This window comes from Macaca nemestrina, chromosome 3, assembly GCF_043159975.1.
Source record: "Macaca nemestrina isolate mMacNem1 chromosome 3, mMacNem.hap1, whole genome shotgun sequence".
Lineage (NCBI taxonomy): Eukaryota > Metazoa > Chordata > Mammalia > Primates > Cercopithecidae > Macaca > Macaca nemestrina.
Window position 1 is genome coordinate 147422986 of NC_092127.1, and position 24289 is coordinate 147447274.

At 40.8% G+C, this 24289-nt stretch overlaps 1 protein-coding gene across 1 annotated transcript in view; it reads left to right on the forward strand.

Moving 5' to 3' along the window:
- Positions 1-1108: 1108 nt before the first annotated feature.
- Positions 1109-24289, forward strand: part of LOC105496881 (CDP-diacylglycerol synthase 1) — a 62168-nt gene continuing 38987 nt past the window's right edge. The window contains exons 1-2 of the mRNA XM_011767522.3: positions 1109-1693; positions 21971-22098. Of these exons, the coding sequence (XP_011765824.2) occupies positions 1577-1693; positions 21971-22098 (245 nt within the window). The 5' untranslated portion in view covers positions 1109-1576. The remainder of the gene's footprint in view (positions 1694-21970; positions 22099-24289) is intronic.

Genomic DNA, 24289 nt, shown 5'->3' on the forward strand with positions numbered 1-24289 from the left:
CCTTTTGAAAACGTTGCAACCCGAACTAACCGCACAGCTTCAAAGATCCGTTTGGTGAGGTAAAATGATGTCTTTGTGTTCTGCTTTTCAATGCATCCTACTTTGACTTTTGGGTTTGCTCATTTGTTAGTAAATTTTCAACACCTTACTTACTTTTACCGTGTCAGTAATAACCTTGAGGAATTTATATAGTTGATCTCTTTGTATAAGGGTGCTTTCCTGAACCTTGCCCTGTGTGAAGGCCCGCCTTTTTTCTTTGCTCTCTCTCTTTTTTTTTTTTTTCATTTGTTAGCTTGTCAGTAATGACCAGGTGGCGGATACATGTCAAGAAAACTAATCACCTTCTAACAGGATTAGGACTAGAATTAACGCAGATTTTTTGCCCTCCTGTTCCCTCTTTGGCAGCCCAAGGTCCACCACTGCTCAGAGACTAGCTGAAGGGCAACTGCGCCCCACAGCATCTCACACTGTGTTGGGATCCTAGGTGGTGACCTTTGTAAGATTCAGTACCGAGTTTCTGGGAGATGGCGCTGCGGTTGTGATTAGAACTGTTGGCCGACGCACCTCTGGACGCCCAGTGAGGCAAAAGCATCTCCTGTTTTCAAGGTGATGACACTGGGCGGGAATGCCGCGGGGCCAACCAGTCGGTCCTGCCAGACAAGTTTCTGGTCCGGTGAGCCTCCGACCCGCCGCGCGTGTCAAGCTGACATGGTCGGGGTGGCGTTTGAAGGAGCAGTGTTGAGTGCTGTCAACATTTAGCGGGCGTCTTTGAGTAGCTCCTCCAGTCCTCGCAGCGGCCCAGGGACAAGTCTGCAAGTTCCCACCGCTCACTTCCAGCCCGCGCTGGCCCCGCCTCCGCCTCCGCCTCCGCCTCCGTCTCCGCCTCCGCCTCCCAGCTCCTCCAGCCTCCTCCAGCCCCGCCGCTCCCACCTTTTCTCAGGCCCCCACCTGCCAGCACGCAGAGGCGGGGGCGGGGCCGCGGGCCGGGATCGTGACGTCATCTCGCGGGGAGGCGGGGCTGTGGGAACCGCAGTGCAGCGCAGAGGGGCGGGGCCTACGGCGCGAGACCCGGTGCGGGAGGCCTGGGCAGGGAGAAGTGTGCGGGGCTGGGACCCGCCGGCTCCGAGTCCGGCTCCGAGTCCGGCTCCGGGGGGCTGGGCGGGAGGGGCTGGCGCGGCAGCGGGAGCCCAGCGCAGCGCTAAAGCGGGTCAAGTGTCCTCCTTTTCTCCCCGCCCCTTCTCCTCCTCCCACCTGGGCCTCTGCGTGGAGACGCGCACCTGGCAACCGGAGGCCGCGTCTCCGCCTTCTCGGCTCGCGCCTGGCTCCCCGAGCCTGCCCGGGACCTCCGCCGGAGCCGCGCTCGCTGCAGGCGGCCTCGAGCGCTCTCTCGTTGATGCCGTTTTGGAGGTGACCGGCGCGGCGGCCGCTCTATGGTGGGGCCGCGTTAGTGGCTGCGGCTCCGCGGGACTCCAGGGCGCGGCTGCGAGGTGGCGGGGCGCCCCGCCTGCAGAACACCGCGCGCAGCTCGGGTTTCGGGGTGCTTGAGGAGGCCACCACGGCAGCGCGGGAGCGGAAGATGTTGGAGCTGAGGTACCGGGGAAGCTGCCCCGGCCCCGGGGAAGCGGTGTCGCCGCCACCCCGTGAGGGAGAGGCGGCCGGCGGCGACCACGAAACCGAGAGCACCAGCGACAAAGTAAGTGGAGCCGCGAGAGGCGGACGCCGCGCCCTGGCTGGGTCCTGGTTGGAAGCGGGACACCTGAGAGCAAGGGTGGGGCCCTTCGAGCGTCAGGTGAGGCTGCAGGCTGCCCGTGCACCTTCCTCCCTGCCTGGCACTGCTTCCTCCTTTCCCAGAGGGGATCGGGACCCGGGATCCCAGTGGCGGTGCGGTTCCCAGGATGACCGCGGCCGCTGCCTGAGATAAATGGGTTACTCAACACGGCTTACAGTTTAGTTTCATCCCCTTCCGGTCCTTTCTTCAGGATCTGGGGCCGACGCTGGAATCAGGATGGAACCTGCCCTCCTAGGGGCTGCAGTTAGTAGCTGCCACCTCACCCCTCTTCTCAGTAGAGGGAACAAAGTTAGTAAGGACTCTATAGAGACGTGCCACCGTCGTGCCACCGGCTCTATCATTTCATTGGATCCTGACGCGGGAGGCTTGGCTTCTTGCGCTATCCCATCTGCAGTTTTATTTTCTCCGTCCTTTTTCAGTATGATAGATTTTGGAGGTTTGAGAGTATCATGCACGTGACATTATAGTAATCTTCCAGCTTCTTTTGAGTACACGGCAGACAGTGCAATTCTTCTGTCTACCAGTAGATTTCATTTAACCCGACACGTTAATTCATGAAGAGTTTTCACTCCCTTTTCTATAGATTACTCTTCTTTCACATTTAAGAATAAGTACATGTGATATTACCATCTGTTTAAAGCTAGAAAAGCAGTTCGGGCGTGTTTGGTAATACAGTGGTGCAAGTAAGAACTTGTGAAGAAATGCAGTTTTATGACCTTATGGACTGGATGGTTTGGGAAATTGGGCCAGAGAATAGATTGTTGTATCAAACCATCTGTTTAGAAAATTCCATTTTATTTGAGAAACCCAAAACACGTAAACTGTTTCTAGAAGCCTACTTTGGAAGCAGGCGTTGCCATTTAAATTACAGAAGTGAGGTGAATTGCCCAAGGTCAAGTTCGTGCCTCTTGAAACTAGAATCTGTTCTCCTGATTCCTTTTCTTCTGATTTATGTGGTTGCTGAGACTGGCTAGCAGTTCTGATTTGGGAAGGATTCCACCTGAAAGTTGATGTTGATGAAATTGATGTAACCCAAATTACAAAGCCCTAATAGGAACATATCACATGATACCGCGAAATAAACACAAACGTGATTCTTAGAAACTAAAACTTTAGAATCAATGGAGTGACACTTTTTTCCCCTTACCCTTGATAGTAAGTAGAATAAAATGAGTCTGTAATAGAACATATGTGTCAAGGAATTACCCAAAATATAACAATTTCCAGCTACTGAAGGTTGAAGTTACAAAACTAGAAACAGTGAGCTGAGAATAGTCTTTGTGAAAACTGCCTTGGAAACTAGACCCAAAATAGAATTAATTAGGTTGGGATTTGTTTTTTGTTTTGTTTTTAGCACCGGTATAGTTTAGCATCAAGGAAATACCAGCTTCTCTATGTTGACTCCCTTAACTCGACAAAACTAACAACCTTTTATTAAGATAAAAGATATTCAGGAAGCCATGCATAAAATACCTTTGGAATTAAGGTTTTTTTTTTTGTTTTTTTTTTTGTTTTGTTTTTTTTTACACCATAATGTATTTAAAATGGAATGGAAACTACTTCTGTGGTGTGATTTGACTCATTAGAACTGTTGTCTCTAGCTATCTGTGACTGGGTTGCCTCGCTGCATATTTATTTATTTATCAGTGCAGTACTGTTGGTTTTCATTAACACATGTCCAGCTGGATTTTGTTTTCTGAAAGTAGACTTTGCTATATGTAACCTGTTTTGTCAAGATTTCTTAGACAAGGATGAACATATTCAAACCATATCTAAAATACTGCTCTACTTTTAGAGTTTATCACAAGGAACTTTTGACTTGGCAAGCTTATAGATGTTGAACTCTATCCCTGTCTGTCCTTTCTTATCAGGGTGTGTATTTGAATACACCTATATTTCCAGGTCAAGGGCTATTTTAAAATCAGTTTGCACACTGGAGGCTGGTTAATATTTGGTCAATTCAAACTCATTAAGGGCCTTCTCTGTTCTGTTGCAGTAAAGGCAAAACTCTTGGGGAATTAGTGAAAGAAGTGAAGGAGGTACATTATATTCTGCTATTATAATACACTCCCATGCATTGCCATTTTGTAGTCTTTTAATAATGGTGTTATTATTAACATGACACTCCCTTTGTTCGGACTGGTGACTTGTGCTGAGGGAAGGCTCTGTACTCCAGATAATTAGCAAGTGAAAAAAATACTTCTTACCTGCAGGGGAGTGTTCCCAAGTGTTAAATGTTGGAGTGGTACTTGAAATATGACAAGGGACCCCTTCAAGGCACCCCGCAGGAGACATATATGAGTTAGATTTATTAGAAGTCTGTACAAGGCTCATTGTTAGCATAGAGGGCATGCTTGGCCTCTACCTGGAGACTGCCGGAAAAGCTCTAAACGGTAGGTGAGGATTGAACTGGAAGTGAAAAGATTCCTGGGACTCACCAGGTTTACAAGGATTTGGGTTGGGTGTTCTAGGCAAAGGACATGTTGGGTTTTTTCTTGAATCAGCATTCTAGGCAGACGGTTGGAGATACAGAGGAAGAGATAATGAAGGTCCTGAGAGCAAAAGGAGGAGGCATTGCTTAGAGCAGTGGTCCCTAACCTTTTTGGCACCAGGGATCAGTTTTGTGGAAGACACTTTTCCATGGATGGGTTCGGGGGGATGGTTTCAGGATGATTCAAATACATTACATTTATTGTGCACTTTATTTCTATTATTATTACATTGTAACATATAATGAAATAATTATACAACTAGCCATAATATAGAATCTGTGGGAGCCCTGAGCTTGTTATCCTGCAACTATACAGTCCCACCTGGGGGTGATGGGAGACAGTGACAGATCAGCAGGCATTAGATTCTGATAAGGAGCATGCAGCCTAGATTCCTTGCATGTGCAGTTCACAACAGGGTTCAGGCTTCTGTGAGGATCTAATGCTGCTGTTGATCTGACAGGAGGCAGCGCTCAGGTGGTAATCTGAGTGATGGGGTGTGGCTGTAAATACAGAGGAAGCTTCGCTCACAGGCCACCCACCTCCTGCTGTGCAGCCGGGTTCCCAACAGGTCCAGCACCTAACAGGCCGGTACTGGTCTGTGGCTTGGGGGTTCGGGACCCCTGGCTTAGAGGACATCATCAGTAGTACTTAGGAATAAGGGCTGAGACAGAACATGGAGTTTAGCAAAAGATCTAAGTAGAAGCAGGTTTAGGTTGAGGAAATTGAGAGGTGAAATGTTGGTAGTTATTATTATAAAGTGGCAGTGAAAGGAATACAGGATGGCAGCTAGAGAGACAAGAGGATTAATGAAGATTTTTCTTTTCAGAGGAGCGGAGATATATATTTGTATGAAAGTCGAATGAGTAAAGATGTTGAAGACAATGGGTAAGCCCTAGGAAAAAGAAAGCAAACATGGGGTAGAGACTGTGGATTATTGGGATATCCAAGGAAAGGAAAGAGGGATGCATGTCCCTTCCTTAAGAAAAGAAAGACGGAATGAAGGGTGGATACAGGAACATTTTGAAAAGCAGAAAGGAGAAGATCAAGTGTTCAATGCATTCAGTTAGTAAGGTAGGAACTCAGAACCAATGAGCTTCAAGGGATCTTAGAAACAACTTGGTTTAACTCAGTTCGTATATATTTGTATATATTTATATATAGTTTGGTATATATACAATTATAAACAATAAATTTGTGTTCAGTTGAATCTTCACTGAGTTTGATAATTCTGTATAGTACTATAATAGTTACCTTTTGGTCATTTCCTATCACATTTCCCAAAAATGACAGTTCAAATGTGTTCCAGTCGCATTTGGTGTTGTGTGAGTGTGTGTTAGGAATATCCCCATTTAATAGCTGAGAAGAAGAAAAACAATGGGAGTGACTTAGGCCTGGGGAGTGCCAGAGGTCCTGTGAATGACCACAGATTCAGCTCGGCAGGGAAGTGGGCTGGTGAAGATCTGATGGGTTGGGTGGGAATGAGCATTGAAAGGGAAAGAGCTAAGACCTGACTTACGTAGAGACCAAGGGAGAACTTCCCCTCCGCCCTCTGAAGACTTGCCAGAAAAAACTGACAACAGGTAGATTAATCGGAGAAATGGCATACAAATTTATTAATGTGTGGGATGGGAGGAGGGAGACAGAGTGATTACCTGAACCCCAGAAGGAGGCACAGAAGCTCGTATACCATCTTGAGGCAAAGGTGGTCCTATCATGTAGATGAAACCTCATAGGGAGCAGCCCTCAGAGAGAATAGATGGTGAATATTTCTTTCAGACCTTTAAAGGTGTCAGACTCTCAGTTAATCTTTCCTAGATCCAGACAAGAGAGAACCTCAAAGAAGGCCAGGTTGCATCAATGCGGATTTTCTCTACAGATGCAAATCTCCCTCACAACAGACGGCTTTGCAGGGCTATTTGTTTGCAGGCCCTCAGAACAGCCATCTCAAAATATGTCAAAGAAGTATAATTTGGGGTGAAATATTCTGATTTCCTTCACTTGCTAGACCCTGAAGTGGGAGAAAAGAGGGTGCACATTGAAGCTGTGGCCAGTCAAGGGGAGCACATGTGGAATAGTGTGCTTTCAGGTGAGGTCCCTGTGTGTTTGTGCATGGGGCTGCTACTTAGAGATTTTGATTTGTGAAGTTGAGGGGAAAGCAATCCAGAGATCATTTAACTTCTGTCCTCCATTTGAGATGTGTGCAGCTTCTTTCATAAATACATTATTATTTTCAAATAAACTTTTAATTTTGGAACAACTTTGATTTATGTAACCACCCCACAGGTTCTTCTTGCTTGCTGCCCAGATAGAACTGGTTTAACAACACAGGAGAATTGCAATAGAGAAAAATAGTTTAATGCACACAGAACTGGCTAAACAGGAGACCAGAGTTTTATTACTCAAATTAACCTCCCTAAAAATTTGGAGGCTAGGCTTTTTAAAAGAGAGTTTGGCATGCAGCAGTTAGAGAATGGGTGCTGCTGACTGGTTGGGGAGGCAAATTACAGGGGTATGGAGAGCGGTCCTTGTATGCTGAGTCCACTTCTGGGTGGGGGGCCACAGGAGTTGCTGGTTTGGCGGACTTACCCAGTCATCAGAAATATAAAAATCTGAAAGTAGTCTGTCTTTTAAAAGGCCAATCTTAGCTTATTTAATAGTGATATTATGTATAGAAGGAATTGTAGAAGTTGCAAATCTTGTGATTTCCAGAGCACTGGCTGGTAATTGTTTACATGTAATCACAGCAAAATTCAGTCCCCTCTCATAATCCTAAACTTGTGACCTGTTGTTAGTTTTATAAAGGCAGTTTAGTTTAGGGAAGAGCTGTTACCATTTAACCTATAAACTAAATTTCTTCCAAAGTTAGCTTGGTCCTCACTTGGGAATGACCATGGGCATCTTGAAGGTTAAAGGCAAGATAGAGTTGGTTAGGTCAGATTTTTTTTCACTGTTAGAGTTTTTGTAAAGATGGTTGGTTTCATTTACAGAAGCATTACAAAGGTTTCTGTGTACTTTTCACCAACTTTCCCCTAAGGTTTATATCTTGCATAACCGTGGTACATTGGTCAAAACTTAAGAAATTAACATAGCTATAATATCATCTTAGACTGCAGATACTATTCGGAAATTCACTGGTTGTTCCACTGTCCATTTACTGCCCTGGAATACAATCCGGGATTCAGCACTGCATTTTGTCTACTTTATTTTGTTTTTGTAAAAGCCTTAGTGTGTTTTTGTAAATTACTTTTTCATTTTGGTGCACTTCACTATAGGTTGTGCTAATGTCACCTGTAAGTGTAATGAACATCTTCTATAGTTTTTCATCTAGATCTAAGCCATTAATAAAATATTATGGCTTAGATGTAGATTTCTGGACTACCATTTGGGCTGATACTCCCTAACTGTTGATGAATTATCAGTCAGTATTACCACCTAAGTAATTTTCCATGATTCAGCTTTTATCATGCACAGCATATTCATTTCATTTAATAACATTTAAAAAAAAATGCTGGCTTCCAAAATATCAGCAACCCAGCCAAGTGATAAGACAGAGCTAGGTTTTTAGCTTACTGCAGTGAGGAACACTTCCACGGAGCCTTGGTAGTATTTCAGAGGGGGAGAAGCAAGGTGTAACTTATTTGAGAATTGGAAGTTTGATTTAAGGCAGGTCTTTTATTTTTTATTTTATTTTAATTTTTTTTAGACGGAGTCTCGCTCTGTTGCCCAGGCTGGAGTGCAGTGGCGTGATCTCAGCTCACTGCAAGCTCTGCCTCCCGGGTCATGCCATTCTCCTGCCTCAGCCTCCTGAGTAGCTGGGACTACAGGTGCCTGCCACCATGCCTGGCTAATTTTTTTGTATTTTTAGTAGAGATGGAGTTTCACCATGTTAGCCAGGATGATCTCAATCTCCTGACCCTTGTGATCTGCCTGGCTCGGCCTCCCAAAGTGCTGGGATTACAGGCGTGAGCCACCGCACCTGGCCTAAGACAGGTCTTTCAATGTGGGGAATTGATTAGGATTGGGTAAGGGTCACAATATAACAGTTTGGGATTGGTGGATAAGCCAGATAAGGATTTCGAGGCAAAAGTTTTCAAAGAGTCTTAGGACTAAACTGTTCGTTGATGCTTCCTTTCAAAGAGTTGATGTGTCTTTTAGGAATTCTTGTAAATAACATGAACTTCAAGCAAGAGTTTCCAGGAATACTCAAGTTATACTAACGAAAGAGTGAATCTAAAGGCATGGTAATGTAATAGTAAGCTCTGTGCAGGTTAGGAATGGTAGTTAACTTGAGATTTCTAAAGAATACCTGAGGGTTACCACATGAATTTTCACTTGCTGTTTATGATCTTTAAACAGTTCATTTTCTTGTTATTTTGAGAGATATTACCGTAGAATGTCATCAACTACATACATCAAGCTTTGGATGTGTACCACAGTGGGTTTTTTTGATGCTGTCATGCTGAGGAAAAAGCTGAGGTGCAACATAGAATTTAAAGACAATACCTGAGCCAACTTTAAAGATTTTACTTGAGCCAAACTGAGTACACTGCCTGGGACATACTTCCAAGTTGCCTGGGTGAGTGCCTTGGTTGGCCTTTCTTATAAGCAAGTTTTTAAAGGCAAAAGGGAGCAAGGAATGGGCTGGTACAAAGTTATTTGACGGGAATTCTCATTGCCTTACAGAGATAATATTGATGAGTGATTGGCTATTCAGTTTTAAAACGTAAGGTATGAGTTACAGTGTCTAGTATATGGTATTTTATGGCTACCTGGTATCAGTCCAGAGCCAACATAGCAAGTGGCTATGTTGTTTAGCTCAAACGGTGAGAGACATGACTGCTGACACATTTTGAACGCTTCTCTGGGCCTGATAATTTAATGAGACTCGTATTCTTCAAAATAAAAGTTTCTTTTCCCTTTTAATGCGAACAATATTTTGTCAAAATATACTGGGGAAAAGTGGGACAATTTAATGTGCTCTGGAAAATTATGAAGAAAAATTAAGATATATACACGTAGTATGAGTATTCTTTATGTGTTTATGAATTTTGTTTTTGTAAAACAGGCTGTCACGTTTCTTCCCAGATAACACAGATAAATACAGGGGTTTGGTGTGTTTGTTTTCCTTTAACCATTCTATATTTGGGGATGTCTTTTCCAAAAATACAGATTTTAGTTCAGTGTAAAGAACATAGGTCATTTAGGGAATTATAAACATATTTCTTAAGGCTTGGTTTGGTTCCGTGCATTCAGTAAATACTTGTTGAGTGCCTATTATAAGCAAGACACTGCTTGAATGTTATTTTTTTGTGGCTTTTTTAATACTCTTTGAGAAAAGAAGTGGTGTCAAGATTTGTTTGTTGCTCAACAACTAATTGTAGAATATATTAGTCTCTTGAATTATGGACTTTCACTGCATGGAATAATGATATAAACTAATTTTTTAGTGCAAAATAATTTATAATTTGCAAAATACTTGCTTATACTTAAAATCAATTTTAGTCTCTTAGCAATTATATAGGCAAGGGAGATAGGTTTAGTTTACATATGAGAAAATTGGAATTTGACAGCCTAAATGCCCTGCTAAGCATCACAGTATTTAGAGCCAGGATTTACCTTACTTTTCTAATTTAAAAATGTAAATGAGAAATCAGATGTGTGGTCCTAAATGTATAAAATCAACTAAAACATTAAAAAGAATCTTACTCTGTTACTACCTTGTGTGATTTTGGACTAATTTGGTCTTTTTGAGTCTATGAAATGTTGGCATTGGATTAGACATTTTTAGCTGACAGCCTGTAATTGGGTGATTTCAGGCACCTAGATTTAAACAGCACTTCAAGTATTTCCTCGCTTACTTATGATCAATTACAAGAAATCATTAGCTTTTATTTCATTTTATAGCTGTTTATATTTTATTTGGTTGAGAAATGTTTCAGAACTTAATGAGAATGACATCACATTTTGAAATTACTCTAGAAATGGAGAGGAAGTAATTTCATTAATGACCAATTTTTGTTTGTTTGTTTTTGTTTTTTTTTTGAGGCAGAGTCGCACTCTGTCACCCAGGCTGGAGTGCAGTGGCACGATCTTGGCTCACTACAAGCTCCCCGCCCCTCCTATTCAAGCAATTCTCCCACCTCAGCCTCTCAAGTAGCTGGGATTACAGGCACGCAACCCAAAGCCCAGCTAATTTTTTATTTTTTAGTAGAGATGGGATTTCACCATGTTGGCTGGGCTGGTCTTGAACTTCTGACCTCAAGTAATCCACCTGTCTCAGTCTCCCAAAGTGCTAGGATTACAGGCATGAGCCACTGTGCCTGGCCGACCAATTGGTTTTTGATCGTCCTGAGATACGCCAAGTTTATTATCTAAGTATTTACTTATTTTCTTATCCTCAAAAAGAGGTGAAAGATATTTTTCAGGACATATCATTGAATGTTTGCTTAAGACTTTCTCAGAACTATCAAGATTTTAAATTTTTAAAATATGAAATTGAAAGGCACAGGATGAGAGAAAAAAGAGTCCAGTCCAGAATGAGGAGCTCATATCTATGGAAATTATAGCTGCTTTTTGCAAACTTAGCAGCTAAGAAAGCAGTGTTGCTTTTTTGCTTCCTGGCTGTGGTTGCAGTTCCCTTTATTTGCCGGAACCCATGGCCAGCTATTTAAGAGCTTTCTGCAAGGCTGATGTGGCCAATCTGATTTCATCACCTGTGTGGCCCAGGTGGGACCAGACACCTTGACAGTTAAGTTTTGGCTCACTGCTACCTTCCAGTCCCAAGCAGGTCATTTCACAAACAATGTGGGGCTGTCTGTGGGTCAATGAATATTTATTAAGCCCATCTGGAACTTCACTTTTTATCTTAATATATAAAAATCCAGATTTGGGAAACCAAATTAGATTTGTCTTTCAAGAGTGTGCTGTTTATTTTTTCACCTACTTATACTGTGCTTGTACTTGAACCGTCTCAGAGTTGAGGCTTTGAACAATTCTGTGGGACACTATTCATGTAGAAGTCAATGTAGATAGTGCCCTGGAATGCTGCATGTAGTAGTCTCATTTATAATAATGTATACTGCTTTTAATAAATATGAAGTTGATACAAAAATGTGTACAAAGTATACAAGAAGATAAGGATACCAGCTAGTGACCTGGGTGGCTTATCTTCTCAGAGGTATTCCTTCCTTGTCTTGATAGGTTTACAACATCTGTTTGCATCCCCTGTCACCTTAAATAATGAGTTTCGAATGTATGATTATTTGATCCCAGAGCTTGAGGATGGCCATTCTGGAGCTTAGATTCAAGTTGCCTTGAGTATACACTCTGATTAGCAGCAGTTACAAGGTTTTTTGTTGTTGTTGTTGTTGTTTTTGTTTTTTCTCCTTTAGATAGAGTCTTGCTCTATCACCCAAGCTAGAGTGCAGTGACGCAATCTTGGCTCACTGCAACCTCTGTCTCCCAGATTCAAGCAATTCTCCTGCCTGGGACTCCTGAGTAGCTGGTATTACAGGCGCGCTCCACTACGCCTGGCTAATTTTTGTATTTTAGTAGAGACAGGGTTTCACCATGTTGGCCAGGCTGGTCTCAAACTCCTGACCTCAGGTGATCCACCCGCCTCGGCCTCACAAAGTGCTGGGTTACAGGCATGAGCCACCATGCTGGCCTACCCGTGGGTTTTTAAGGAAAAAAGAAAAGGCAGTTCCTAAGTTGTTTAATAAGAATTTAGATTAAAATAAACTATTGATTGGCTACACGTTGTTCTTTGTATCATAAATTGCAGGAAGATAAGGGGTGAGGCAGCGAGTCTGGAACAAAATGCCTTTAAGTAATTGCTCCCAGGCACGGGTGTGGGGTGTGACTGAAGTCCCATACCCCGGGGCCTGATAAATTTTACATGCCTCACATAGCTGGTCAGCTCAGAGCTATTTTTCTTTTCTCACCTCAATCAATATATTGTTTAGTGTAGGGGAGTGAAAACCCTTCCAGGTTTCTTGGCTGGGCTACAAATTAAATTGACATAAGACAGTTAAGAGAAAAACCATTTTTCTCTTGTTTAATTACATATGTCCAAAACAAAACAGGAAAGAAGTGTCAGATTTCTGAAGTTTATATAGCACCCTGAGATACTGAAAGGAATAGGGGCTGAGGCTTCTAAGGGGTTCTGGCCACATAAGTTCTGGGAGGGTAAGGTGAGGAAATGCATGGTGAATAACGGCTGTCTTGTTATGCGGTTAATCTCTCAGGTAATAAAAGCTGTCTCAGAGTAGCCATCTTCCTTATACAAATGCTTTACTAATGTAGATTTCCTTTAGAGATATAAATTTCTTTTACGAAATAACAACACTTCAGAGCTACTAATGTGTCTGCAGTTTCTCAGAATTATAATCTTGAAATATACCAAAGAAGTGTATTTTGGGGTGGCATATTGTAGTTCCCTATAGTCATATTTTAGGGTAGTATGTCCTGAGTCTCAATATTGGTTTTGAAGTTTTCTCTACCTTTTTATTGTAACTTTTTAATAATATAAAAATGTTAAAAGGTTAGGACAATGATCTTCAGTATACCTAGGACTTAACTGTTATTAAGAGATTGCTAAGTTTACTTTATCTTGCCATATATACACAGTTGGCTCTCCATATCTATGGGTCATGGCTCACTGCAGGCTCAACCTCCCAAGCTCAAGTGATCCTCCCACCTCAGCCTCCTGAGTACCTGGGACCACAGGCATGCACCACCATGCCCAGATAATTTTTGAATTTTTTTGTAGCGATGGGGTCTCCCTATGTTGTCCAGGCTGGTCTCAAACTCCTTGGCTCAAGCAATCCTTCTGCCTCGGCCTCCCGAAGTGCTCCCAAAGGTGAAGCATAGGACATGAAAACCCTCAATGCATATCATCCAAGAGGTGGCCAAAATCAGTCTGGTGATGGTCAGTTTTTAGGAAAGGGATGCATTGTGAAATTGGCACGCTGTCATATCAAAATTGCAAAGAGGGAGAGTCCAGTAGCAGCCTCAGATGATTGGCTAAAGGTGATAAAAGAAAGGGTACTCTGTTTCTTGTTTTCTAGAGCTGGTTTCTGCTTACTCCTTCAGAAAGAATTCTGGCTAAAGGTTAATGAGGAAGGGGCCTACTGAGGCATGTCCAACCTCCTGTCCCATCGTGGCTGGAACTCAGTTTCTGAAGTTTCTCTGGTGTCCCTTTGGCCAAGAAGGGGTTTGTTCAGTCAGTTGGGGGGCTTGGGCTTTTATTTTTATTTCTCAATTATTTATAATACCTAATACATAATACATTATGTAAATTCTACATAAATAATTGCATACTGTCGTTGTACAATATAGTATGCTGTATTGTTTACAGAATAATGACAAGAAAAAACTCTACATGTTTAATACAGATGCAACCGTCTTTTTTTTCCGTTTGAATATTTTTCATCTGAGGCTGGTTAAATTCGTGAATATGGAACCCACAAATGTGAGGGGGCCAACCATCCTTGTTTTTTTTGCTCTAAATAAATGCAAGGCAGAAAAGCTGGAGGCATTATTTATCTTAGCCCTGAAAAAGTGATATACCTGTGAGGACCAATCATTAATAAGATCCCTGGTAAAAAACAAGTTTGGGATGACAGTAATCATTCAGATTTTGAGTGAAACTCCTTAATTTTCTCCGTTCTTTTGTGTAATTCCATGGATTTTTTTTTTTCTTCTAGTGATCTTTATTCTTCATTTGGAATTTAAGACTTACATACATGAAACCATACAAAGTAGTATGATTTTAATGTATAATAGAAAGGGATATTACTGGAGAAAGATCAGAAGGAGCCAAACATTTAGGAAAGTCTTAAAATGGGCCTTAAAATTAAGTAAGATTTGAATATTGTAGATGGCATCTTAGGAATGGCAAAAAACAGAGCAACAATATTGTAGCTTGGAAGACTTGGCCCGATTCCATTTGGGGATAGAGAGATGACAGCCATAATTCCCTCAGCACATACTCACCAAGCTCCTGGTTGCAGGAATGGCCATGGTGGGTGAGACTGCTGGGTGAACAGGCAATCAAAACATGTCATACAAATGTTGGCATGCAAAGAGCTGCACAAAATGGGCTGAGGAGCTCCATTAGCTTCTGATTGCTGCTAAAACAAATCCCTAAAAACTCAGTGTCTTAAAACAATATAACCTTACCTTATGGTTCTGGAGGTCAGAAGTCCAAAATGGCTATCCCTAGGCTAAAGTGAAGATGTCCTGGTAGGACTGTGTTCCTTCTGCAGGCTGTAGGGGAAAATCTGTTTCCTTGCCTTTTCAAGCTTCTAGAGGCTAACTGCATACCTTGGCTGGTGGCCCCTTACTCCTTGCTCAAAACCAGCATCACTGTACCTCTGCTTCTGTCATCTCTTCTCTGACTCTGACCCTCCAGTCTTGCACTTATAAGGACCCTTGTGATTATATTAGACTCACCTGTATAATCCAGGATAAGCTCACCACCTCAAGATCAGTTGATTAGCAAACTTAATCCTGTCCACTTCCTTAATTTTCCCTTGCATTGTATCAACATCTTCACATATTCTGGGATTAAGACGTGAATATCTTGGTGGGGAGAGTGGGGAGGGAAGCATATTTTGCCCATGACAGGCTCCCTGTAGAAGAGTATTCTAGAAATTACATCTAGGTCGATACCTTAAAGATAAATAGGCAGAGTCAGGCAAAGCCAGGCTCAAAGCGGAAGAGCGTAAGTTATAAATAGAGGAATACTGTAGCACAATATTGAGAGGCTGAGACTGTTCACGCTCTGGGGAGCGCAGAAACTTTAGTTTTGCAGAGCCTGGAGTGGCTGGGTGGGTGTGGCCAAAGCCCTGGCTGGAGAGTAAGAGGAGGCTGGGTTTATACCCTGTGATGAGGAGGTGGGTGGATGATGTAATCAGATTTGCGTTATGTTATGCTGAGACACATTTGTTTTTCTCTTATCCAGGCATTGGGATCCACCACAAAGTGTAACTCCTGATTGGATTACTAAGGTGGTGCTCTGAACCAACCAGTCACCTCCTTCCTTCAGTGGGGAATAGAACAGGGCTGCAGAGAAAGATTTAGGGACCAGTTTTTCCCTTTGCAGTTCAAATTTAAACAAATAAGGAGTTTTTATCAATTATAATTAATTAGTATAGGATAGGACCACAGAGCTGATGAATGAGGTAACCAGATTTCTGTCTATAAAATACAGTGTTATGGGAGCAATGGCTCACACCTGTAATCCCAGCACTTTGGGAGGCCAAGGTGGGAGGATCGCTTGAGACCAGCCTGGGCAACATAGGGAGACCCTGTCCCTACAAAAAATAACAAAAAATTAGCCAGGTGTGGTGGCTCCAGCTGTAGTCCCAGCTACTTGGGTAGCTGAGGTGAGAGGATCACTTGAGCCTGGGAGGGTGAGGTTATAGTGAGCCTTGATAGTGCACTGCACTCCAACCTGGGTGACCCTGTCTTGAAAGAAACAAAACAGTGTTACTAAGTCCCTTGACCATTCTCTATCTTTATAGAGGTCTTGAGCCTCCTCACTCTTGGTTCACCAAAGTGCTGACTCACTAGGAAGTAAATCAGTTTAGTCCTTCTCCCCATCACAGATAGAAAGCAGTTCCTTCTCTTCACTTCCACTCCTGGGAGAAAGAGAAGAAATCCATGCTTATATGAAAACCGTGAAGAAACAGACAGAAAACGCTGAAATCAGGAACATAGCCTCATGTTCTTTCAAGTAAAACTGTTCAGTTTCAAGATTTTTAAAAGGCTGCCTCCTTTCAGGTGTGGAGCTATATGTCTCTGTGGGTTTCCTTTGGCTTAATTGCAAATCTTAATGCTGAACTGAGCTACAAGGATCAGTGTGCACATCAAGGGACCCTTGACGGAAGAGCTGACCATGGTTTTCTAACTCACTTTTTAAGGGGCCAGTTGTAAAAGAGACAAAAAGTGTGAGTGATTAATATATTATCCTTTGTTTTATTTTTAAACCACTACTTTACCTTCATTTGTTTATAGACTTCCTTTTGGACCCATCATCTATTTTTAAAATTTTGATTCTTATTTTAATTAATTTATTTTGAGGTGGGATCTTGCTATGTTGGCCAGGGTGGTTTCTAACTTCTGGGTTCAAGAGGCCCTCCTACCTCAGCTTCCTGAATAGCTGGAAATAGCTGCTTGCCACTGCACCCAGCTATTTTTTACTTTAACTGACATAATAGTTGTACATACTTATGGAGTACAGTGTCATATCTTGAAGCCTGTGTACAGTGTGTAATGATGGAATCATCCTCTTGATGAACTGTATCCTTTGTTCCCTGAGCCCCATGTCCTTGTTCTTGTCCTTTCTGTCCCCAGTATTGGAAAGCACCTCAGTTCTCTTTCCTGGACTGCTCTTTAAGAGTCCCCATGAACTATAAATGACATTCACTAAATTGAACACACTTAAAGTGCTATCTTAGCTCAAGATGTTATAATGAAAATACTATAGCCTAAACAACAGGAATTTATTTCTTATAAATCTGGAGGCTGGACATTCAAGATCAACATGCTGGCCAATTTGGTTCCTGCTGAGAGCCCTTTGCAAACTGACACCTTGCTGTGTCCTCATGTGGTAGAGAGATTATCTCTTGTGCCTCTTCATAAGGGCACTAAACCCATTCATGAGTCTCCACCCTAATTGACTTCATAATCTTACAAAGGTTACCTCCAGATAACATTACATTAGAAAGTTGCACTTCATTGTATAATTTGTTTTTTGGCAGGGACAGAAACATTCAGTCCATAGCAAATATAATTTGGCAAATTTTGACACATATATATATGTATATATGTATATATGCCTATGACTATGAAGCCATCATATAGTCAAGATAATGAGCTAATCTATCACCACTAAAAGTTTTCCCCTTTTTGTAGTTCTTCTTTCATCCCTAGACACCTACTAATCTGCTTTCTGGCACCATAGATGAGTTTGCATTTTCTGGAATTTTATATAAATGGAATAATGTAATACATGTGTGTATATATGTACATATATATGTATACGTGTATATATACATATTTTATGTACATTTTGTCTGGCACCTCTTACTCAGCATAATTATTTTGGGATTCATCCATGTATCAATTGCTCACTTATTTTTATCACAAGAGAATATTCCACTGTATGGAAGTAACATAATTTGTCAATTTCCCTGTTGGCTATTTGAGTTGTCCCTACTTTGGAGCTATTGCAAGTAAAGCTACCATGAACATTTTTCCACAAGTCTTTGCTTGTATCTACACTTCCATTATCTTGGATGAATACCTAGGAGTGAAATGGCCAGTTCAGTTGTTGGTTGTATATGTAATTTTTTTAAAAACTGTGATACTGTTTTCCAAAGTGGTTGTACTATTTTATATTCTCACCAGCAGTGTGCAAGCCTTTCAGTTCCTCCACATTTTCTCCAAAACTTGGTGTGTTCAGTTTTAAAATTTTACCCATTCTAATAGATGTATAGTAGAATCACATTGTGATTTTGACTTGCATTCCCTTAATAACTAATAATGTTGAACATATTTTCATGTATTTATTTACCATCTGTGTATTACCCCTGAAATGTCTGACCAAATATTTTGTTCATTTATTGAGTTGTTCTTTGTTGAATTTTGAGAGTTCGTTATGTATTCCAGATTACAAGTCCTTTATTAGATATGTGATTTGAAAATGTCTTTAATTCTGTGACTTGTCTTCTCATTCTCTTAACAGTGTCTTTTGAAAGACACTGTTAGTTTTGATGAAGTTATATTTATCATTTTTTTGGTGGATAATAATTTTGTTATCATACTAAGAAATCTTTGCCTAACCAAGGTCTCAGAAAGTTTATGGAAGATTTATAGCTTTATATAAATGTCTGTGATCTGTTTTGATTTAATTTTTATCTGTGGTGTGAGGTATGGATCAAGGTTCTTCATTAAAATTGTGTCAGTACCGTCTGTTGAGTTACCTTTGCAAGTTTGTTGTTAATCCATTGACCATATGTATGTAGATTTATTTCTGGACTATTCTTTTCCATTGATTATTTTGTCTGTTATGTCAGTACCACATTGTCTTGATTACAGTAGCTTTATAAGAACTCTTGAAAACAGGTAATATAAGTCCTTCAAATTTAGTTTTTTTCCAAACTTGTTTGGCTCTTCTATGTTCTTTGCATTTTCATAGAAATTTTAGAAGATTTTCTCCAAAAAAGCCTTATGAGGTGTTTACAGAAGAAGGTGATGGTCAGCAAGGCTTGCAGCAGTGAATGAGAATGGAAATGAAGGGAGGCTGGGCACAGTGGCTCACACCTGTACTCCCAGCACTTTGGGAGGCCAAGGCAGGTGGATTGCTTGAGCCCAGGAGTTCAAGACCAGCCTGGGAAATATGGTGATACACCATTTCTATGAAAAATGCCAAAAAAAATTAGCCAAGTGTGGTGGTGCATGCCTTTACTCCCAGCTACTAAGGAGGCTGAGGTGGGAGGATGACTTGAGCCCAGGAGTCTGAGGTTGCCATGAGCCAAGATCACGCCGCTGCACTTCAGCCTGGGTGACAGAGTAAGACCCTGTCTCAAAAAAAAAAAAAAAAAAAAAAAAGCAAAAGAAAAAGAAATGGAGGGAAAGACAAATGACAGACTTGGTGCCGACTGAATGTGTTGGTTAAAGGAGGCAGATATCAAGTGTTAAGGTGATGCCTAAGTTTCTGACCTGAGTAATTGGTTAACTGGATTGGTGGTGGTATCTTCTCCAAAGAAGGAATTATAGAAGGAGGCAGCATTTTGATGTGGAAGAGAGAGAAGTCCATTGCTTATGTTGAATTTCAGATGATGCCAGTGGAAAACCACCTGGAGATGGCATGTTGGAAGCTGGAGACATAAGTTTACAGGGAGTCATCGGTGTACGGGGTCTGTGGGAGATCACATGGTGGTGGGAGAACACAGGCCCAAGACAGAAAGTTGAAGATCATTATCTTTAAATTATGAGCTTGAGAAGAAGCAGCTACGAATTTTTAGGTTCTTGTAAACATTTTAAATACCTTCATTCAGGTATGGTGGCTCACCCCTATAATCCCAGCACTTTGGGAGGTCGAGACGGGTGGATCACCTGAGGTCAGGAGTTCAAGACTAGCCTGGCCAACATGTGAAACCTCATCTCTACTAAAAATACAAAAATGAGCTGGGCCTGGTGGGGCTTACCTGTAATCCCAGCTACACGGGAGGTTGAGGCAGGAGAATTGCTGGAACCTGGGAGGTGGAGGCTGCAGTGAGCTGAGATTGTACCACTGCACTTCATTCTGGGTGGCAGAGTGAGACTCCATCTCAAATAACTAACTAACTAACTAACTAACTAACTAAATAAATAAATAAATAAAATAAATACCTTCATTCAACGTGCACAATGCTGCATAGCTCTATTTGATCATTAAAAGTATTATAGTACTTCCTTCTTTTCTCTGACCTCCATTCACACTCTTATTTTCCTTTTCAAGTCTGGCATCTTTGTAACAAAGTCTATATATTAAATACAGTCAAACAAGGGCCCCTGTTACTCATTCTCATAATTGAGTAACATTGCTCCAAAATGCCACTATTTGGAAATTATCTTGTATTCTTTAATTACTAGAATGAAATAGACTCCTAGTCCAATTTAAGTTTTTATTTTGTGCTTCTCTAAAGGGTATAAAATAGAAAGCAGAAGCTTAAATAATGTAAGTAAAAGCAGGGCAGCCTTGTTGAGGGTGGGGAGGGTAGGGTTGCAGCACGTCACCATTATTGCCAAGTGGGCTTTAAAGTGGCTTGCAGAAAACTTTAGTATGTTGAGGAGTACAACTTGAATGCTAGTCTGGATGGTTTTAGTATTTTATAAATAAGGAAACCAAGGCCTGAGTTCCCTTCAGATTAAGTGATTTGCCCTTTGTCTCGCTGCTAGTTAGGGCAGAGGTAGAATTAGGGCTGGTAACTCCTGATTCCTAGTCTCATGCTCTTTTTGTAGGATAGTGATACTGCCCTAGAGAACCACTTCCATTAGTCACCATCCCCACTACCCCTCACACCACCAATGTCAATACTCTGCGTTATTAAAGGTGAAAAGAAGATGGCAGGGAAAAAGAAAAAAAAAGCGAAACAAAACTGATGTGTTTCCCTTGTTCCAGATGTCCAAGCTCTGTGGCTTATCAGACTGACAGCAGGTGACATGCCATTTTCTGAGGGGATGTTCTGTCTGGTTGTTTATTAGTTACCATCTCTCTGTATTTAAGCAGCTTCGGGGCCAACTGACTCTTGGTGTCACAGTGGGAATCTGACATTTCTATTTCTCATTTGTCATTTAGGGTACATCGACACATTTAATTTTGTAATTGTATGCTTAAAAAGTGAGGGAACTAAAGTTTATTAGTGCTTTATGAAAACTGAAAATACTCCCAAAGGCTAACATTATATTTGGTGAGCCTCCTAATGAGGAATTAGAAGACTTGATTCAATCATAATATTATCTTACTGCTTATTTGAATTTACTAAGTCCTTGGCACTGTACTAAATGCTTCATTTTAGGGATGAAGAAACAGTTCAAAGGGGCAATGACATTTGCCGATGTTTTGGAGCTAATAAGGGCTGAGTTTGGATTGCACATCCTCAACATTCTGAATTGTTGGGCGCTTTTATTCCTAGGATTATTTCAGTCTCTATATCCTGCTCAGTGCTCTGTTTGTATTTGCCTCCAGGGAATATTCTTTTTCCTCTATCCCAGTTCAACGCCCTCACTCCAGTTTCCTCCTCTGTAAGCCATTCTCCCAAGGTGTCTGTGTGTTTACCACTCATAACTGAAGGTTGCCAAGATAGGATGGATTGGGTAGGGCCTGAGTGGGGAGAGGTTGTAGAAGAGGAAAGAACATGGCAGTGGGGACTTATGGCAGAATGAGCAACTTTAAAACTGAACATTAGATGACATTTCTGTTTTGAAAACTGCATTGACCACCCTATCCCTGGAAATTCTGCAGTGACCACCTTTGTCTAAAGGCCTAGAGCTCCCTGCCATCTCCAGCATCCTCACGTAGCTCCTGTACATGCACTCAGTAGTCAGTTTGTGTTTTAAATAACTTCTTTAAAAATCTCATCACCAAATGCTGTTGATCATAGTTTACTTACCAGTAAAATAGAGATGAGGTCCATTTGACCTGCTTCAATTGGGATTCTCTCTCGAGGATCTAATAAAAATGATGGAAGTTGAAATGTTTAAAAATATATGTGAAATGCTACGCTCATGTAAGATATTACTCTTATTGTTGATGCTTTAATTGAAATCAGATTTAAAAAGGGACTCTTAACAGCCAATCAGAATCTACATGGAACTAACACCGAGATCTCCCAGGTAAGTGGCAAAACAATACGTATCTGATTTTAGGGGTATATTTCTGATTTAGAGAATATGGGAGCTTCTTTTGTTTAAAGTTATACTTCATATTATTAATAGTAGATTTTAGCAAAGGTAATCAAACTTTCCTAACAAAGAAGTATAGCAATGCTAAGATACTCAAGATAAATTAATAATTGTTTCTTTGTTTTAGATTATGTAACTGAGATGTGACACACTGAGCAATAAATGAATGTATTGGCAAGCATGTGCTTTTCTAAACATGATTTTGCAAAGTAATTTGTCTTTTTAATGTTAGGAAACAGATATTGATGACAGATATGGAGATTTGGATTCCAGAACAGATTCTGATATTCCGGAAATTCCAGCATCCTCAGATAGAACCCCTGAGATTCTCAAGAAAGCTCTATCTGGTTTATCTTCCAGGTATGATTGGATGAAGATGAGTATATCTTAGTGCACAAGATAGGCTTTGAGGTTATCCTTGTCCATGTAAGAAATTTGGCTTTTTGTAAGTTTTCCAGCTATGGTATTAGGTGGCCAAAGAGGCGCCACCTAATATCTGAGGTATAGTTCTATGTATTTAATGTGTATCCACCCTTAAAACCTTGTGAAGTACGAGAAAACCAAGGCTGAGAGGTTAATTGTTGAAGGCTACAGAGCTAGTAAGATACAGACCGGGGATTCTTGCCTTGGGCTGTCAGATTCTGAAGTCTATGATCTATTTACCACGTCATGTTGCTTTTTCTGGTATTAGAACACCTAATAAAGAAAATTCCATAGTCTCTGTTCCCTATTTTTCAAATGCCAGACAGAAATAGGTATTTTTTTCTTTTTTCTTTTCTTTCTTTCTTTTTTAAATAAGACGGGGTTTCACCACATTGCCCAGGCTGGTCTTGAATTCCTGGACTCGAGCAGTCTGCCCACTTTGGCCACCCAAAGTGCTAGGATTACAGGTGTAAGCCATGGCACCAGGCCAGTATTTTTTTTTTTCTTTTAACTGAGTTTAAGATTATTGTCTAAAACTCCACAACCCATTACCATTTTATACTTGTGCAACATTTAAAAATGTTTAATGACCACAAAATTTCAGCTAATTATATTACCCTTCATTGTATACTTTAGTAATATGAATTATAAAATTTATAAAAGCAAAATAAGCCTAAGCTTTTGTCCAGATTAATGTATGAAATGTTACACATTGGTATAGAAAGAACAATGTTTCCCCAACTTTTTGACACTATGACACAGTGAGAGATACGTTGTATACCACATTCCAAGACACACAAATGTATATTTTAACTGCTGCAAAAATGTTATGAAACAGTTCTTCCCATTACTGTGATACCCTCTGATTTCTTTTCTGTTTGATGCTGTTCTATGTTATTGAACAAAAAATGCTACATGTAACTTACTCAATGGATTTTACTACCCTTGGGTCATAGCCTGCAGTCTGAAAACCACTAGTTTAGTTGTATCTAGTAAATGTAATATGAATTTTTCTTTTTTTTACTTTGTAAGGGATAACCATATTAGAATACATTAGTTAAAAGCAACATTTTCATACTTTTTGACCAATAGAACATATGTTTGATCTGCTATTAAAAGCATGATTATTTTAATAGTTCTTGTTCCCAGTTGTTTTCATGACCTAATTCACAGATGTAACTTTGTGTTAAAATCTCATCAAGTCTATCTCAGACCTGAAATTTTGTGTAGTTGATGTTCTATAAGAATGATGCCAGATTTGTATGTGTCATTCATAAGATCTTCCTTAATCAGGAAGTTTTTTTTTTTCTGATATAAAGTAACAATAGCAAATACTAGCAGCTAATATTTATTTAGCATTTACGATGTACTACCATTGCTTCAGGCACTTTATATGTGTTAACTAATACTCTCACGGCAACCTCATAACACAAGTATATAAATGTGGAAACGTAGACAGATATTATATATCAAGGGTCATGTAGCTAGTAAGTTATGGAACCACATTCTGAACCTGAGTACTGTGGCTTCAATGCCTGTGTTCTTATCTATGCTATTTATGAGTGAATTGGTTTTAGAAAATGAACAGTAGATAGTATAATGGTTTCAATCTTCTCAAGAAACTTTTCTACAAAGGTTACACAAATGTTTTACATGTAATCTGTTTTATACATTTTTATCCTGTTTTTAGTCTATATTGAAAACAGACTGTCTTGACAGTTATTAAGGATATCTAGGAATCGAACTCAGCTCTGCACCAAGCAGACCTAATAGACATCTACAGAACTCTCCACCCCAAATCAACAGAATATACATTCTTCTTAGCACCACATCACACTTCTTCCAAAATTGACTACATAGTTGGAAGTAAAGCACTCCTTAGCAAATGTAAAAGAACAGAAATTATAAGTCTCTCAGACCATAGTGCAATCAAACTAGAACTCAGGATTAAGAAACTCACTCAAAACCGCTCAACTGCATGGAAACTGAACAACCTGCTCCTGAATGACTACTGGGTACATAATGAAATGAAGGCAGAAATAAAGATGTTCTTTGAAACCAATGAGACGAAAGACAGATGTTCTTTGAAACCAGTGAGAACAAAGACACAACATACCAGAATCTCTGG